The sequence below is a fragment of the Pristiophorus japonicus genome, chromosome 14 (genome assembly GCF_044704955.1).
Source record: "Pristiophorus japonicus isolate sPriJap1 chromosome 14, sPriJap1.hap1, whole genome shotgun sequence".
Lineage (NCBI taxonomy): Eukaryota > Metazoa > Chordata > Chondrichthyes > Pristiophoridae > Pristiophorus > Pristiophorus japonicus.
This window is the reverse complement of record NC_091990.1, coordinates 20998133-21013144: the sequence shown is the minus strand read 5'-3', so window position 1 is coordinate 21013144 and position 15012 is coordinate 20998133. Positions and strand designations below refer to the sequence as shown.

The 15012-nt window shown below is 49.0% G+C and overlaps 1 protein-coding gene across 1 annotated transcript in view; it reads left to right on the top strand.

Annotated features, from left to right (window-relative positions):
• The window catches only part of e2f2 (E2F transcription factor 2), a 62163-nt gene extending 56300 nt beyond the window's left edge, over positions 1-5863 (top strand). Inside the window, exons 4-7 of the mRNA XM_070898429.1 lie at positions 865-1023; positions 1766-1880; positions 4119-4344; positions 5403-5863. Of these exons, the coding sequence (XP_070754530.1) occupies positions 865-1023; positions 1766-1880; positions 4119-4344; positions 5403-5635 (733 nt within the window). The 3' untranslated portion in view covers positions 5636-5863. The remainder of the gene's footprint in view (positions 1-864; positions 1024-1765; positions 1881-4118; positions 4345-5402) is intronic.
• The last annotated feature ends 9149 nt before the right edge of the window (positions 5864-15012 follow it).

Here is a 15012-nt window from a genome sequence, read left to right as displayed (position 1 = left end):
CTGGAGGGTTGGCAACCCACGCTGAGGACAGGATTTTGTGCGTTCGACGATTGTGATATTCTCTCCTGTGGCTCTTTTCATTTCAAAACACGACTTGGAGTTGAGTATCCAGAACCCCTAAACGCCAAGTGCTGGGGCACGATGGGGTCCACACATTCCGAGCTGCTGAGAGGAAGGGGCAAGGTCTTCCTTCGCTGACTGACACACTTTTTCTCTCTCCCTTCCGCTCCCTCCCTCTTTTTCTTTTTCTTTTTCTCTCTTTCTCTCTCCTTCTCTCTTTCTCTTTTTTTCTCTTTCTTTCTTTCTTTCTCTCTCTCTCTCTCTCTCTCCTCTCTCTCTCTCTCTCTCTTTCTTTCTCTCTCTCTCTTTCTTTCTCTCTCTTTCTTTCTCTCTCTCTCTCTCTCTTTCTTTCTCTCTCTTTCTTTCTTTTTCTCTCTCTCTTTCTTTCTCTCTCTTTCTTTCTTTCTTTCTCTCTCTTTCTTTCTCTCTCTTTCTTTCTCTCTCTTTCTTTCTCTCTCTTTCTTTCTCTCTCTCTCTCTTTCTCTCTCTCTCTCTTTCTTTCTCTCTCTCTCTCTTTCTCTCTCTCTCTCTTTCTCTCTCTCTCTCTTTCTCTCTCTCTCTCCCTCTTCCTTTCTTTCTCTCTCTCTCTTTCTTTCTCTCTCTCTCTCCTTTCTTTCTCTCTCTCTCTCTCTCTCTCTCTCTCTCTCTCTCTCTCTCTCTCTCTCTCTCTCTTTCTTTCTCTCTTTCTTTCTCTTTCTTTCGTTCTCTCTCTCTCTCTTTCTTTCTCTCTCTCTCTTTCTTTCTTTCTTTCTTTTTTTCTTCTTTTTCTCTCTCCATTGTCATCCCCCCCCCGCCCGCTTGCAGGGGCCGCAGCCTGTTTGAAGACACGTGTGTTGTGGCGAAGCAGCAGTGCCTCAGGCAGGACCTGAGCGACCTGGTGTGGAAGGAGAGGTCACTCGATGACCTGATCCAGAACTGCAGCACGCAGCTGAAATTGCTGACGGATGATGAGGAAAACCAGAGATATCCTTTCGCCCGTTAATGGTTGCACTGAGATTCCACTGTGGGTGTGTGTTTCTCTCTCGCTCTTTTTCCCCCTCCCAACTTCCCCAGGGGTGGGTGGGGGGGCTGCGCGTCTGTCACTCGTTGTCTGTGTGTCCCGCTGGAGGGGGTGGGGGGGGTCGCGGGGGAGATATGTGTATGTCTCTCTCTCGTTGTGGACTGACTGTATCTGTCTCTCTAGCTCTTGCTGACTGTGTTTCTCTCGCTGGTTGTGTGTCCCTCTCCTCTCCTTCCTGCTCCTGGGCCAATTCTACCTTCAACCGGTGTCACCAAAAAAAAAATGATCTGGTCATTATCTCATTGCTGTTTATGGGAGCTTGCTGTGCACCAATTGGTTGCCGAGTTTCCTACGTTACAACAATGACTACACTTCGGAAAGTACATCATTGGATGCAAAGCACCGTGGGACATCCTGAGGCCATGAAAGGCGCTATAGAAATGCAATTCCTTTCTGCAAGGCTACCTCGCACCTCCCTTCAGGCGTTGAGTGATGAACGGTAGTTAGTGAGCGTCTTGATCTCGGAGATCGTGGGTTGGGGGGTGGGGGTGAACTGGTCGGTCAAGGGTTGGCTGGAGCTCAGTGATGCCCAAGGCGGTTATTCCATCCTCCTGCTGATTGGGTGACGATATTGCCGCGGGACCACGAGTCGGCGCATTCGGTGCGACTTGCAATCGGTTTATTTCTGCCTTAACCGCCGCTCACGCTGGCGTACGTCACGTACCAGGATATCCGCTCAATCGGCAGCTTCCAGGACCAGACGGTGATCGCAGTGAAGGCGCCACCGGAGACCAGGCTGGAGGTGCCCGACATCCGCGAGGTAATGCACGCGGTCGGTGAGGTAATGCATGCTGATCTGCCGGGTCTTTCTGTCAGCCGCAGCTCAGCGGGTAGCACCCTCACCCCTGACTCAGAAGGTTGTGGGTTCAAGTCCCACTCCAGAGACTGGAGCACAAATTCTAGGCTGACAGTCTAGTGCAGTGCTGAGGGAGTGCTGCACTGCCGGAGGTGCTGTCTTTCAGTTGAAACGTTAAACCCCTTAAGTGGGCGTAAAAGGTCCCTATTTGAAGAAGAGTTGGGTAATTTTCCCCTCAACCAACAGCTTAAAACTAGATTGTCTGGTCGTTGACGCATTTCTGTTTGTGGGAGCTTGCTGTGTGCAAATTGACTGCCAGGTTCCCACATTGCAACAGTGACTACACTACAAAAGTACTTCATTGGTTGTAAAGGGTTTTGGGATGTCCCGAGGTCATGTAAGGCGCTACAGAAATGCAAGTGTCTCTCTTTAGCGCCTTTCATGACTTCGGGAGGTGCCAAAGGGCTTCGCAGCCAATGAAGTACTTTTCAAGTGTAGTCACTGTTGGGAATGTCGGAAATGCGGCAGCCAATTTGTGCACAGCAGGATCCCACAAAGAGCAATGAAATAAATGACCAATTGTACTCTTTTGATTGATGTTGGCCCAGAAGCTCGGTCAAGATGGCCACACCTTGGGCCACTGACTTGAGGGTGCTGAACCCAAGTCGGGGCAGAGGATCTGGGGAGCAGGGATGTCCGTTGATGTCGTCCAAGAGGCTGATGCACACACAGCATCACCAACAAGGCTTCAAAAGAGAGAGTGTGTCTGCGGATCCGATACCAGGGTCCTGACACAACATTGGGGGTGAGGTGGGACCTGTCTGGCAAAGGAGGTGGCGGGTGGAATGATTTGACAGCCTTGTACACAGAATACATTCAAGTGATATAATATAGAAGGATTCGGGGGGATTTGATTAGGGTATTTGGGATTTTGAAAGGAATTGACGGGGTAAATGGAAATAAACTTGTTCTGCTGGTGGGGCGAGTTTAGGACAAGGGAACATAACCTTAAAATCTGAGCTAGGCCATTCAGGAGAGAAGTTAGGAAACACTTCTTCACTCCCAAGGGTGTAACTCTCTCCCACAAAAAGCAGTACATGATAAGCTTAACTGATCATTTTAAATCTGAGATTGATAGAATTTTGCTAGACAAGGCTATAAAATGTTACGGAGTTGAGTCAAGTGGATGGAGTTAAGGCACAGATCAGCCATGATCTCATTGAATTTCAGAACAGGCTCTGGAGGCTGAATGACCTGCCCTTGATCCTAATTTACCAAGAATGGAGAATTAGCCCAGTTTATAAACTTTTTTGAAATCCAGTAGAAGTGCTGTAGGGCCACCTGGTGGCCAGGGATGGCAGCGCAATGCTACCGACTTGGCTACAAAATGTGTAACGTTTCAACCAATGTAACACTATTTAAAATTCTTATCCTTGTTTTCAAATCCTCCCATGGCCTTGTAATCACTTCCAACCCTATAACCCTTTGAGATATCTGCGCTCCTCTAATTCTGCCCTCTTGAGCATCCCTGATTATAATCGCTCAACCATTGGTGGCTGTGCCTTCTGTTGCCTCTGGAACTCCCTGTCTAAACCTCTCCGCTTCTCTACACCTCTTTCCTCCTTCAAGACGCTCCTTAAAACCTACCTCTTTGACCAAGCTTTTGGTCACCTGCTCTAATTTCTACTTATGCGGCTCGGTGTCAAATTTTTATCTCTTAATACTCCTGTGAAGCGCCTTGGGACCTTTCATTACATTAAAGGCGCTATATAAATACAAATTGTTCTTGTGCACCCCCAATTTTAATCGCTACACCACTGGCGGCCGGGCCTTCAGCTGCCTAGGCCCCAAACTCTGGAATTCCCTCCCTAAACCCCTCTGCCTCCTTTTTAAGACGCTCTTTAAAACCTACCTCTCATCTGTCCTAATATCTTATGGGACTCGGTGTCCAGTTTTGTCTGATAACGCTCCTGTGACGTGCCTTGGGATGTTTTACTACATTGGGCGCTGTGTAGATACAAGTTATCAGCTGTAGCGCCACCTACCTGCGTAACGAGTACTGCGGAGTGCGTTGCGACCCATGCCTTGTGTTTCTGATGTGTAATTGGATGCAATGGGAAGTTTGGGCTGAACTGCCCAGTGTGGGTTGGGGGAGGGGGGGGGGAAACGACTGCAGAGACTGACCCTGTGCTGCCTCGTCAGGAGAACCTCCAGATTTACCTGAAGAGCACCAACGGTCCGATCGAGGTGTACCTGTGCCCGGAGGAGGTGGCGGAGGAGAGCAGCCCGGCCAAACACACCACGCCCAAGAAGGAGGACGGCGGGAGCTCGGCCTCGTTCCCAGGACCCGAGCCGGGGCCACGGGCTTCCGCCCAGGGCGAGCTCGACTGTCCGAAAATCGTCTGCAAGCTCGAAATTAAAGAGGAAGGTGAGTTGGCATGGGCTGAAGCCTGAAGCCATCCACTTGCACCCGGGGCAAGATAGATCAGAGTATTTTCTAACGGGAGAGATTCTCGGAAACTGGGTGTGCAGGGTGATTTAGAGGGACCCTGTGCAGAAATCATTAACTGGTACAAAACAAAGTTTAAAAGCCGAGCGGAATGTTGGCCTTTGAGGGCTGGAATTCAAAGGCGTGGGAGTTGTGACACAGCTGTATGTACTGACCCCACACTGCACCTCGGGAAGGACAGGATGCTGCACAGATTCACCAGACTGATACCGGGGCTACAAGGGTTAAATTACAAGGACAGGTTGCATCCCCTTGAGGGGTGATCTGATCAAGGTGTTTAAAATGATTAAAGGAGTTGATCGGGTAGGGGGGTGGGGTCGAGAAGAGGAGGGCATAACCTTAAAATTACAGCTTGGCCATTCAGGGGTAGTGGAAATCTGGAAACTTTCTCCCCCGCCCCCGGAAAAAGCTGTTGAAGCTGGGGGGTCAATTGAAAATGCCAAAACTGATAGATTTTTGTTTGGCAAAACCTCCCAAACTATATTCTGAATGATTCTTGAACTATAGGGGAACCAACAGGAAGGTGGAGTTGAGGCCAAGATCAGATCAGCCATGATCTTATTGAATGGCGGAGCAGGTTCAAGGGGCCGAATGGCCTACTCCTGCCCCTATTTCTTATGTTATGGTAAGGGTATTGAGGGTTACGGAACCAAGGCACGGGCACGATGGACCAAATGACGACCTCCTGTGCTGTATCACGCTATGATTGTATGAAGGTGGGTGGATAGAGTTCAGATACAAATTAGCCGTGATCTAATTGAATGATGGAACAATCCTGAGGGGCTGAATGGCCTGTTCCGAGGGTGCTCAATGGCCTGTTCCGAGGGTGCTCAATGGCCTGTTCCGAGGGTGCTCAATGGCCTGTTCCTATCTTGTTTAATGGTACTAGGGGGTATGGGAAACTGCCTTGCTAGCGAGGCCCACATTCCGCGGATGAATTAATGACTCTTCCCCACCCTCCTCCTTCGTTGTTTCAGACGACCTGAAGCTGGTCTTGCCGAGCTCGCTGCTGGACTGTGAAGATGGTGTCCTCGGCCTATCTCACCACCTCTTGCAGCAGACCGAGGACCAACTCCCGTCCACCTCCTACAGCGACGCCCCTTTCATCAGCTTCTCGCCACCCTTGGACAGGGAGGAGTACCTGTGGGGCCTGGAGGACGGCGAAGGCGTCAGCGACCTCTTCGATCTGGACGAACTGCTCCGCAACTAGCCCCGCCCACCTCCCCCGCTCCCCCCTCCCCCTGGCGTGGACTCTTGAACAAAGTGCCCCAGCCCCACCCCTCCGTCAGAAGTTTTATTTTCCTAAAGGTGACTGCGTCTAACCGACTGTCGAGGAAGGCAGTTGCCCGGGTGACCAGCGGACCTGCCGCCAAGACCGCAGTGGCATCCTGGGAGTTGGCACTTGCTTGACGTTCCGACAAGTGACTGGAATGCAGTGGATGGAGTGGGTAGGAGGGGGGTGGCTGTGGGGAAGGAACACTGATCCTTGTGTCTCTGGGGGGGTGGGGGGGGGAGAGGTCTGTGCTGAAACGCCTGTCGTACTCTTTAAGCTTGGAGTGCTTCCGTTTGGAAGAGGGAGTCTCGCCATCCCGTCATCGTTTGCGTTTGTCGGCAATTTGTTGCAACTGACCTGAGTGGGGTCCGCCCACGCAAAGCCTCGTTCGTAACTGATCCATACACGCGAAGGTCGTAAGATGCGTTGGACTGCTCCATCTTACACTCCGCAGCTGTGTTCGTGCTCCGATTATTTCACGGGTTTTCGTTCTCTCATCTGTCTTTTACATCGGACTGTTAAGTTTCTAGCAGCCCCTCCCCTTAGTGTCGCGATGATGTCACTGTGCATTTGGAACCCGGGTGAAATATATTAACAGGGCGGTGTCCCTTTAAATCTCCTCTTTCCCCAGACTGATTGGCTGCACTCTCAGTGCGATCAGTTGACGTATGTTTAGGATTCGTGGGTTCTGTGTAATGCCCCAGCCAATCAAAATGAGAAATTTTCCCCGTGTCGATGGTCAGGATTCTGATTGCCTGGTCCATTGTCGAGTGTAAATTGTCATTTGGGTGGGGAAAGGACCGGGCTGGGAGGAGTCACAGAGCCCGACCGTGAGCCGGAGCTGAATCAACCCCTCGCTCGATAATCCGGAATATTCCACTGTGACCGTGACCTGAGGGAGTCGGGTTTATTTACTGGCTCGGTAACTCGATCCCCAAATCAGGATTATCCATACTCGCAGTAGTTTTGCTGGCGAGCATTTTTGCAATTTTTAACTATTGCGGAGCAATTTTTAATTTTGGTTTTAAGCGTACGGTTCCATGTAGTGCGACCCGGATTCCTAAAGGCACTGCCCGTGTGACGCAGCTACACGCGCCAGGGAGGAGGGGAAAGGATCCCAGGGGTCTGTCCCTTGAGCTGCGCATCGTTAAATCTCAGCCAGGATACTATAAATTGGCCTCGTCGCCGTTGGGACAGGGTGGGGAGGGGGGCAGTGCATCGCCGCTCTTACTCCTGATGCCTCCTGCAGCCGGATAGCTGATGATGCTTGTGCTCCGATGAATAGCTGCGTGAGCGTGGGGCCAGTGGCTGGTTGGAGGGAGGGAGGGCGGTGGGTGGGGTGGAAATGGGTGTTGCTGATGGTGAGACTCCCTCGTGTGGAGGTGTGTTAGGCAGATTGTTCCTCTGTAGAATGTTTACTGGATTGGGTTTTTGATGAATTTTTAATGGTGCTTTTTAAAAAAAAAAAAAAAATTATTTTAAGTGATGCAGGTTTTAAAACTCGGCTTACATTTACAAATGTAATGTGTCAAAATTGGTGTTTCTCAGGGGAGGAGGGCGCATGGATGCTGGGCACTTGCAAGATGTGGTCTCTTAATTGTCTTAAACCACTCTGGGTGTGTCCGAGGTGTTGGAAACAGCATTGACACTTTTTTTCCTTTTTGTTTTGTGTTTATTGAAGAGCCCCAATTTGCTTGACTGACATTTAGACTTCACCCCAACCGAGCACACACATCCGTTCCTATACCAGAGCAACATTACGTCGTCTCAAAAATGAAGTAGTGTATTGCTGAGGTTGTGGTGCCCAAACTGTGCCTCGTGAGTCTCTGCCCCAGCAACCACTTCCTGGTTGCACTTGCGTTCATCTCTTGACGTTCCGTAGGTTGGGAGTCTCCACTCGCCCCTGGCTGTGGTGGATGAATCCCGAATAAGACCCACTCGTGTCGGCAGCTTGAGGCACACTTCGCAAACCAAACCTTCCTTTTAAATTTAGTCGTAGAGATTTTACAGCGGCTCATTCGTCCGTTGGGCCCACGCTGACTCACGGGACGAGCGTTCCCTCCCCAATTGGGCCCATCCTGGTGCTCTGACAGAACTGTCCTTGGTCTCGTTCCCCTGTCCCCTGTGTGTGTGCGGCTCAAACACACTGCCCAACCAAAGCAATGTTTGAACATTCCTGTTTTTAAAACCGAGCAGCACCTGGTGAATTGCCAAAAAAAAATTGTTGGTAAAACCTGTAAATATTTTTTGAAACTTTAACAAACAAAAAAAAAAACTGTTGATGTGTACATAGGAGAGATTTTAGTCATAGGGTTTTGTATAAAATATGTATAGTTGTAATTTGAGACGGTGAGAGTTTGTGTGTGTGTGTGTGTGTGTGTGTGTGTGTTTCTAACGAGTGGTGTTTGAATTAAAGGTGTTGTACAGTCCCGATTATCCGCTGAGTTTCCACAGGAGGGCGCACTCTCCGGAGGTGCGGAAGAGAAGGGTGGCAAAGGGGATCTGCTGTTATGGACAAAGTGGGGTGTGTGGCGATTCCCCTTGTCCGTAGTTTCCCTTTCACCTTCCACATCTTCCATTGTGTTATTCTCAAACTGACAGCCAGAAATTGGAGACTCTCTGTCAGGAGAGTCGAACACAGTGGGCTCCCTACCCCCCACCCCCCGGCAGCCCGGCCCAGCTCTGGTTCCAGTGGGACGTGTTCTGTTCTACCTGCTGCCTGCCATGATCTGTCGACAGGAGGGTACTGGCTATTTAAGCTTGCTCGGTGCTGCTATCTACACTTGAAATTGTTGCCCAGTTCAGCTCTGACACTTGCTACCTCGGTAACTCTGAACTCATTGACCCAGAGAAGAATTGGCCAGTGTGATCTTATTGACTTCATTAAACTGACTTGGTCTAGACAGCGTGATTTAATTAGTTCCTCGGGGTGGTTCTGCTTTTCTGTTGGAACATGATCTGAGGGGGTGAGGAATTTATCTGGCCAAAAGTTGCCCTCATGGTTGTGAATAGAGCCCGTTCAAGTTTTCTGTCTTGGGACTCCCTGATGGTTTCATTGGATTGGCACTGCCTGGTAGCCACACTGACCCAAATCTTTTTGTTGTTCATGGGCTATCTGAGATGCACGGGAGCCCATCACTGTGGCCAGGCCTCTACCCCTCCCTCAGTGAGTCCTTCAACGGGGCCTTTTCTGTTGGAATCTTTCGTTGGGTTATTCTCAAACCGACTGACACTTCCATTTTTGGCTATCACAGGGGGGCCGACCCCCTCAGCAGCCGGTTCCTGCCCTGGTTCTGGAGGAACTTCTGTTTATAAACGTCCGCTTCCATTATCTGTTGGCAGGAGGGAGGAACTTTCATTGTGTTGGATCATTTAAGGTTGGCCAACCATCGACACTACCTTGGAGTCTGCGGACCTGCCTGGTTCTAGTGTTGGATCTGTCGATGTAGTTCTGAACTTGCATCTCCAGCCACTCTTAGAAATATTCTGACCTGAAGCGACGTCCTGCTCATAACTGGCTCCAGGTTCCATCCCTCCGCCTGTGCTCGCCAACCTACATTGGCGCTCGGTCCAGTAATGACTCTCTTAATTTATCATCCTTGTTTTCAAATCCCTCCATGGCTTTGCGCCTTCCCTATTTCTGTAAGCTTTTCCAGCCCTACAACCCTCCGAGATCACTGCACTCTTTCAATTCTGGCCTCTTGCGTGTCACCGATTTTCATCGCTCCACCATTAGCGGCCGTGCCTTCAGCTGCCTAGGCCCTAAGCTCTGGAATTCCCTCCCTAAACCTGTCTTGCGCCTCTCCTCCTTTAAGACTCTCCTTAAAACCTACCTCTTTGATCAAGCTTTGGTCACCTGTCCTAATATCTCCTTATGTGGCTCGGTGTCAAATTTTGTTTGATTACGGTCCTGTGAAGCATCTTGGGATGTTTTACTACGTTAAAGGCGCTATAATGAATGCAATTTGTTTGTGTTTAGTTGCACTTGCTTTTGTACTCTAGGTTAGGGGCGAGGAAATCGGCTTGGATTCCTTCCAGAGATCCCGCTAAGATGCCTGCACACTGTTCTGAGGGGGTCTCGTGGCAGCCGCTCACCGGCCTTTACATTGTAAATACTGCGCATGCGCAAAAGTTTGAATGGGCCGCGCATTGGGGGGGGGGGGCTGCGGGCTGCGCAGGAGGTGATGCAGCTTATGGGGGTCGTTGGTTCCTGGTCAGTGTCCAGTGATCCCTTGTCAAAAAGTACATGGGTGGACGTGGGGCTGATGGGTTTTATAGTAATGGATCCGTGGGTAAGGATCACGGCCTGCATGTCGTCGTGGAGCAGGCGGAGGATGTTGACGAACTTTTGGGGGCATCTGAAACTGAGGAGGACGCTGCATAGACCCTTGCGGTTGACCGTGTCAAAGACCAATGATGAGCTTTTGTCGTGAAATAGCCTCTTGGAGCACCTTCCGCTGTTCGTGCGTGGGAAGGTGACCATGCGGGAACACTGGAGGGTCGGTCAGCTCCCATATAACTATCCCAGCAAAAGGCAACAGTTTGGGGAGGGGGGTGGGGGAAGTGGTTAATGGAAAAGTGCCACTGTGCCAGGCTTCATAGCCCTGCATCCTTGGGATGTGGGTAGATGGAGGAATATTGATGATTACAGTGTTGGAAGAAGCTGGGGTGTGGGACTAAATTGGATCGCTCTTTCAAAGAGCCGGCACAGGCATGACTGGCTGAATGGTCGCCTCCTGTGCTGTATGATTCCGGAACTAGTGGGAAAAATCAGGATGGCCTGCAAATACTTCAATTGGGTTGAATGTTTTTTTTTAAACCCCCCCCGGGTTAATTCATTGGCTAGATCTTGCATTTGAAAAACCAAATCAAACTTATTTTTACAAATTGGTTAGAGAGAGCTGTGAGGTTTGGGTGAATTATATGTGTGCAATACCAGCTCCTCGCCACCAGAGAGAGCTGTGACATTTCCCAGGCCCGCTCCGGCAGCAGGCTGAGTATTGACTAGGGATCGCGGGGGGTCGGACATGGCCTTGTGGTGTTACGGGAGCACTTTGTTATCCCTCTGCATGACCAGACTTGTGCCTGCACAATTCTGTTCATCCACGTTCAATTCTCTTGACTGCATCAACTCACTTTCTCATTCACGGTTCGCTCGGGCCCATTCACATGCGCGAAATTTAACATTTAGACAATCCAGTCCCAGCCCGTGCAGGACTGACACAGAGCTGCCCAGCTCAGAGGGATCATTGCTCTCCAAGTGCAACAAGTGTCGCCTTCACAGTAGAGGGGAGGGTTGGTGTGTGCAGACTGTTGTGGGTGAGCACACTGCTAAGTTCTCTTGCGCTGACTACAGGCTTTCAAGTATTTTCCGCTGGCTCTGCCGCAAAATGGCACCTAGGCAATAGGGTGCTTGTTAAATCGGAACCTCTCGTGGCACTACACAAGACCAATTGTTCCGTGCCGAGCAATTGTCTTTCTTGCTACGTCCTTGTGTGATTAAATCCAGCCTTTACGCTCGCTCGCTCTCCCTCTTTTCCTCTTTTTCTCTCTCTCTCTCATATATTCTTTTCCAGAGCCTCAAAGCTTTGGGGTCAATCATGTCCTCCCGCTGTCCCTCCCTGGACTCTTGCTCTGTTGTACACTGTCCATCTCTCCTCCATACGCTGGGACCCTCTTGTCTAATTCTCATTTAACAAGCTTGCTAGTCTTAATAGCACTGACCAAAAGCAGTGTCTTTAATTTTGTTCCGGTTAGTAGATAAATATGTGTGTGTTTTTTTCTATGTATCGAGTTTCCTCTGGTGGGACCAATGGCATTAATACAAGTCCACTTGATTCCAAGCGAATGATGCAGGCTAAAGTCTGAATTAAAAGAGTGGGTGTGTATCAGTTTGTTTCTCACTCCTCCATTATTAAGTGTCCCAGACTTGGATATAATCCAACCCTAATGATTAATTTTGCCTCTTGACACTCTTTTTTTTTAATTGTCCCTTGTGTTAAACGATTGGCCAACCATGATCTGATTGGGCAAACTTCAACTTGTAAATGTATGTTAATATTTTTTATAACTTTATTTTATTGGTTGTGAAATGATAAATAGCGTAAATATCATAAAAAGCCCAGTGTGTATGTACCGTAGCATTTAGTATCCGGGTTTGAGAGTTTAACTCTCGTGTATGTCTCTCTTGCAGGTTAAGTTTGTTTTCCCCTCTATTTTCTCTCTCTCTCTCTGTCTCTGATTCCACAGGGGAAAGTATTTTCACTGTCCTGGTTGATCAATGAATGGTCCCGGAGTAGCAATAGTTGGAATCAGAACGTTATAAAGTGGGCCATTCAGCCCATCGCACCCTGTGCCAGCCCTCTGAAAAAGCAATCCACTTCCATACCTATTTAAATATTTATTTATCAAATATTTATCCATTTATCTCTTCAAAAAGCTATTGTGGATTCTGCTTCCATCAAAGTGTCTGGTTAGGGGCATTCTGTGTCCTAACATCCCTCTATTTATTTTTCTAAATAATCAGCCAGCGCTTCTGTTCCTGATCATTTTAAAAAATGTGTTCACAGAATGTGGGCACCGCTGATGAGGCCAACATTTATTGGCCATGCAAAGGTTGTGGTGAGCTGCCGCCTTGAGCCGCTGCAGTCCGTGTGGTGAAGGTACTCCCACAGTGCAGTTAGGAAGGGAGTTTCAGGATTTTGACCCAACGGCAATGAAGGAAAGGCGATATATTTCCAAGTCAGGATGGTGTGTAACTTGGAGGTAGTGGTTTATTTGCCCTTGTCTTTGGAGGTGATAACGGTCGAGGGTTTGGGCGATGTTGCCGAAGAAGCCTTGGCGAGTTGCTGCAGTGCATCTTGTAGATGGTGCACACTGCAGCCACGGTGCGCCGATGGTAGAGGGGAGTGAGTGTTTAAGGTGGTGGATGGGCTGCTTTGTCCTGGATGGTGTCGAGCTTTTGAGTGTTGCTGGAGATGCACTCATCCAGGCAAGTGGAGAGTATTCCATCACACTCCTGACTTGTGTGTTTAGTGGATGCTGGATATTGCAGTGACTTCTGCTGAAGAGTCTGTGTGTAGAATTTTGTGTTTCCTCCCTCCCAACCGCACTGACTCTTGCTGCGGGTCCATGGGGAGTGGCTACCCTCCAGTATTTCAGCCCAATGGTGGTTCATCATGCGTGGGCCTGAATGATTATATGTGAACAGGTTATTCGACTTTGAGGAGGATATCACCAGCGAGCTTGAACCTCTCCTCACTTAGATTCTACACAGGAGACCAACATGGGATCCACCAAGACCAAGAGGAAGGAGCACAGATGGTGCACTGCCACTAGATGTCCCTAACCTCACTTTGCAGAACTTTCTGTATAGCCTCTTTAGTGACACCTAATGGCAGAACATTGGAACTTTTATTGTATTGGTAGATTTTTCTTCTTTGCTGTGGTATCCAGAGTATAAGGTGTTTATTTGGAGATTCTGATGCTCTCGTGGTCCAATTTTTGTACAGGGGCAGGAGTGTGGAGTGTTGCCATCATTGACCAATGGCCTACGGTGAGTATTACCCGCTTGTTATAGCTGGATCTTGGAACAGCAGAGAGCAGCTTTAGCTGGCTAATCTCAGCCACACTGCAGCACAAGTGGATTTGCTGACATTTCTGTGTTGTGTTTGAGTGACCAATTTTTGTCCTAGTCTTGCAGTCTCCTCTCTCGCCCTCTCTCCTCCCACTCAGATTCTTGTCCATCCCTTGTATAAATTCAATCAAAACTGACTGAATCACTGGGGCGGGCGGAGGAGGCTTATGAAACTAATTGAAAGAAAAAGTACTTTGAGGCCAGTTGAAATGTAATCGTCCTTGTCTGCTCTGGAATTCTCCATGAGCAGAGGGGTCTTGCATATTAAATGGAATGCTGGGACCCTTTGTCGTGAATGCCTTGTATCTGTTTCCTATCTCCTGTATCTGTTCCCTGTCTCTGGCGTCTATGCCCAGGAACTGACGTTCACTCAAGAATGCCTGAAGCTGCTTCGGTTTTCTCATGGGAGAGTTTGGACTGGAAATCAAGCTGAAGCTTCCCAATCCATAACCTGCCTCGCAATGTCGGGGATTGGGCAAATTATCCTCTTACTGTGCCCACCATATGCAGGGTCTAATCCAGAGGGCGCTGTTGGTTGAATTGTGGGTTGTTGATCAATATCCTGCTATTGGCATTTATTTCATGCATATTTGTATGTTTCTTTCCTAAGCCCCTCCTTTCCTCTCTAGCAGTGGGGAGGGGGGGGAGCTTTCCGAGTTTTGTGCCCGGCAAGAGCGCCTGAAGTTGGCTCGCTCGCTCTCGAATCATGCTCTCTATTTAAGGACTTCTCCTTTGTGCAGAGCCTAGGTATTCTAGACACTGTGCCACTGAGGCCAGGGTAGGATTGACTGATTTCCCCCCCCCCCCACCATGGCCAAACAGCCTGCTGGGGTGGCTCGTGTGCCCCTGCCCGGCCCTCACCTTAAGAAGAGCAGAGTGAGGTGAGAATGAGTATAGGGAGTGATTGGGAACTCCTCGCATTGTCCCAGCAGCTTTATGCACCTTAGTACGAATGACCTGCCCAACTAGAAAGGCTGGGCGTTGTCTGAGGGCGTTCACTCCAGCACACTCGTTTTTCAATCTGTAGCCAGGCGGTGATCAACCAAGGACACTTGTCTAACAATACGCGGGGGCAGCAAGCGATGGGTTTGGGAGATCACAGATTGGCCTTTCTGTAAATGTGAATGGATTCTCTCCAAGAGGTGGCCTGTAATTGTAAAATTGTACATAGGAATGACTGTATATTTAGACAGGTTTGAGCTTATTGCCTTAGTTCCCACTAATGTATTTAAATGTTGGTTTCCTTTTAAGCAAACAGAAAAGGCAATGCTAGAATGTGTAAAAGTTGTGTGTGTGTGTGTTTTAAAGATGCAAAAAAAAAAGTGTGGCACTTGATTTAGTACAAAAAAAATTGAAAATAAAAGACTGATTTGCCATGTCTCTGAGTCTCCAGTTTGGGGTGTTTAATTTGTCCTGTCTCCTGCTCAGTCCTGTCTATCTCCCCTTTCTCTCCCGTCTATCGATGACACTCGTTGCTGAGGTATAGTTCCCCCAGGTGCTCACTCCTTCCCTCTCCCAGCTCTCCCTCTGGTTCTTCATGTGACAACTGAGATGCTGCTTGTCAAAATTATATTCAACTGGGAGACAGGGCTTCAAAGATGAGCCCGATAGAAAGAAAAACTTGCATTGCTGTAAAACCGTTCACAAGCTCGGGATGTTGCAAAGCGCAGGAAATGCG